The sequence below is a fragment of the Penaeus monodon genome, unplaced genomic scaffold (genome assembly GCF_015228065.2).
Source record: "Penaeus monodon isolate SGIC_2016 unplaced genomic scaffold, NSTDA_Pmon_1 PmonScaffold_52, whole genome shotgun sequence".
Taxonomy (NCBI): domain Eukaryota; kingdom Metazoa; phylum Arthropoda; class Malacostraca; order Decapoda; family Penaeidae; genus Penaeus; species Penaeus monodon.
In genome coordinates, this window is record NW_023660107.1 from 101,549 (window position 1) to 105,126 (window position 3,578).

General features: G+C 50.8%; 1 protein-coding gene across 1 annotated transcript; it reads right to left on the bottom strand.

The window, feature by feature from the left end:
• Positions 1-589: 589 nt before the first annotated feature.
• Positions 590-2,416, bottom strand: LOC119571118. Its single transcript, XM_037918570.1, has one exon. It carries the CDS (start codon positions 2,414-2,416, stop codon positions 590-592), a length of 1,827 nt encoding a protein of 608 aa, XP_037774498.1.
• Positions 2,417-3,578: the final 1,162 nt, after the last annotated feature.

Genomic DNA, 3,578 nt, shown 5'->3' on the forward strand with positions numbered 1-3,578 from the left:
ACTTCCCTGTCGATCTTGGCATCTGATGTGATGGTACACCCCAAATAGGTGAACTGGTGAACTACTTTCAGCTCAGTCTCGCCAATAGTGATGTGAGGAGGGCGGTACTCTTCCCGGGGTGCAGGCTGGTGGAGGCCCTCTGTATTCTTCATACTGACCTCGAGTCCGAAGAGCTGCGCAGCCTTTGCAAAGCAAGACGTTAAGCGCTGCAAGGCTCTTTCGGTGTGGGCAACGAGGGCAGCATCGTCAGTGAAGAGGAGGTCACGGATCAGCTGCTCAAGAGTCTTTGTGTGGGCGTGCAGTCTCCTGAGGTTAAACAGACTGCCGTCAAGGTGGTAGCGGATGTTCACAGCTTCGTCATCGTCAAGGTCTTCAGTGACCTGCTTGAGCATCATGCTGAAGAAGATGCTGAACAGAGTAGGTGCCAGAACACAACCCTGTTTCACGCCATTGACGATGGGGAAGGGCTCAGAGAGGTCGCTGTTCAACCTGACTTGGCCGCGTTGATCGTCGTGCAGTTGGATGACCATGCTGAGGAACTTTGGGGGGCAACCAAGCTGTTCCATGATCATCCATAGCCCCTTCCTGCTCACAGTGTCAAATGCTTTGGTTTGTTCTGCTCCCGGCATTTCTCTTGGAGCTGCCTGAGGACGAACACCATGTCTGTGGTACCCCTGTTGGTCCTGAATCCACACTGGGTTTCTGGGAGGTGGTCTTCAGCGATGGTGGGTACCAATCTGTTCAGAAGCACTCGGGCAAGGATTTTTCCCGCGATAGAGAGCAATGTTATCCCCCGGTAGTTGGAGCAGTCCGACTTTTCTCCTTTGTTCTTGTACAAAGTGATGATGACTGCATCACGGAGGTCTCTTGGAAGCTTGCTCTGCTCCCAACAACAGACAAGGAGTTCGTGGAGCTTGCTGTGTAGTGTTGGTCTCCCATTTTTCCAGATCTCTGGTGGGATCCCATCAACTCCTGCTGTCTTGCCACACTCCTGCTGCCTTGCCACACTTTCATCCAATTCCTCTATGACTGGCTTCTGACGAATGCGGAGAACTGCTGAGCCCTGGACGACGCGGTCAGCGCTGAAGAGGGCCTGAAAGTGCTCAGACCAATGGCTCAGGATGGAAGTCTTGTCTGTGAAGAGCGCCTGTCCGTCTGCACTGCGTAAAGGACTCTGGACGTGGTGAGTAGGACCATATACTGCCTTTAGGGCTTCATAGAAGCCTCTGTAGTCACCAGTGTCTGCGCAAAGGTGAGTTTTCTCTGCGAGGTTGGTCCACCACTCGTTCTGAATCTCTCGAAGCTTGTGCTGGAGGTTGCTGCAAATGAGATGGAAGGCAGCTTTCCTCACAGGACATGACGGCTGAGCCAGGTGGGCCTGATGGGCTGACCTCTTCTTCGTCAGCAGTTCCTGGATCTCTTGGTTGTTCTCATCGAACCAGTCTTTGTTCCTCTTGGTGGTAAACCCCAGAACTTCTTCATATGTTTGCAGGATGGCAGTCTTCAGTTGATCCCAGAGTGTTTCAGGTGAGGGGTCTTCTGGGCAGTCAACGCTCTCAAGCTTGGACTGTAGGTCTGCCTGAAAGTCAGCTTTCACTTCAGATGACTGAAGTTTCTCGAGATCGAACTTTTTCGTGGGGGGCCCTCTCTTCCTTGGTTTGGGTTTGAAGTGCAGCCTAAGTTTGCTGCGCACTAGTCGATGGTCCGTGTGACATTCTGCACTGGGCATCACTCTGGTGCGAAGGACATCCTTGAGGTCTTTTTGGCGCACTAGGACGTAGTCTATGAGGTGCCAATGTTTGGACCACGGATGCATCCAGGTTGTTTTCAATCTGTCCTTTTGTTGGAAGATGGTGTTGGTGATGACCAGTTGCTGCTTAGTGCAAAGCTCCAACAACAAGCGCCCATTGTCGTTGCAGTTTCCAACGCCGTGCCTGCCAAGAACTCCTTTCCAGGCATCTACATCTTGACCCACTCTGGTGTTGAAATCGCCAAGGATTATTACCTTGTCTGCAGGGATGCTTTGGAGATGGCCGCGGAGCTCCGAGTAGAACCTGTCTTTTTCTGCAGGTTCAGCTTGGAGAGTCAGAGCATACACACTGAAGAGCGTGGCATACTGTTCGTTCTTCAGAGGGAGGCGCATGGACATGGTGCAGTCGGAGTGACCGGTTGGCAGGTTTTCCAGCTTGGAGGCGATGGAGGTCCTGATCATGAAGCAGACGCCTGAGAGGTGCCTTTCTGTTGCAGGTTTCCCTGACCAGAAGAGGGTGTAACCGGCGCCATGCTCCTGGAGGCTGCCTATATCAGGGAATCGGATCTCGCTAAGGGCAGCAATGTCGACATCCAACCTGGACAGTTCGTGTGCAATCAGAGCGGAGCGACGTTTGGGTCGGTTGCTGTCATCTGCGTCGAGCATGGTTCTGACATTCCAACAGGCTATTTTCAGTGCTTTTGCACCCTTGGAGGTGGGTGCATATCTTCCTTGCTTTGGTGGTGTTGTTATTCGACCGCTTGAGAAGATGCCTGTAGGCCGCAGCAAGCCAACTGGGGGATGTGAGACGAGCTTTTTCTAGGCCACCTTTTCTAGGCCCCTCTCCGTGTGGAGCAAGCAGTGCTGTCCCTGAAGAGGGCTGCTTGGTCGTTCAAGGCACTGCCGGGTGATGCTGTCGTCTCAGGTCAACATCAGACGACCAATATCCTGAACCGCCTGCATGCAAGATTGGAACTGAGGCTTCCAGTGACATCTTTCACCTGCCGTTTTCGCCCCTTTCCCATTGCTGCAGGGCCTGGAATAGTGGACGTGGACATGCCCTTCGAGCCTGCACAATGGAGTTTTTTAGGTGGAGCGCAGTGTGCGCAGTACTGGCCCCCCCTTTACACCCGTGGTTCATCTGCCATAGCCTAGCAAGCTGGGACGGTGACAGTGAGGTCCTCGGGTCGTAGGTTTTACATCAGACTGTCTTTGTCCTAGCCTCTGCCTTAAAAACCTTCCTCGGAGGCACAGGGGCTGTTACCCGGCGGGGGCGCGGCTACTGAAGGTCGGGGCATGGCCAACCTTAACCCAGGGTCAATGCATGTCGAGACTGTCCAGCATTCCTCAACACTTCAAGGGTTTTCTGTCCTTGTCTTAGATGGACTGCCTTCCCCGGCTGTCGAGGTCCATCTGCCCGCATGCGACAGATAGCACAGGGTTACATGGTACCTGTGGCAGGTGGAAACCTGACGCCTCCCTGACCTGGAATGAGAAAATTACCCTAATGATTGCCAAAATACTCTCAAAGGGCTATATTTCGCTAGATTTTCCTGCTTTTTCGACTTTTAGGATTTTTTTTTCTTTTTTATTATAAATGGACACAATTACTGTTATCATCATTATTATCATCATTATTGCAATTATTAGCATCATTATCATCATTACTAGCATCATTATTAGCGTTATTGCAATTATTAGCATCATTATCATCATTATTATTGTAATTATTGCCGCTATGTATATTTTTTGGTAATTATATTCATAGTAGAAATAATAGAAAAAATAAAAACAAAAATAAAATTACTACTACTACTAATAATAAAAA

Excerpts from the sequence above, each read along its gene's own strand:
- LOC119571118 (XM_037918570.1), bottom strand. The coding sequence starts at position 2,416 with ATGCTCGACGCAGATGACAGCAACCGACCCAAACGTCGCTCCGCTCTG.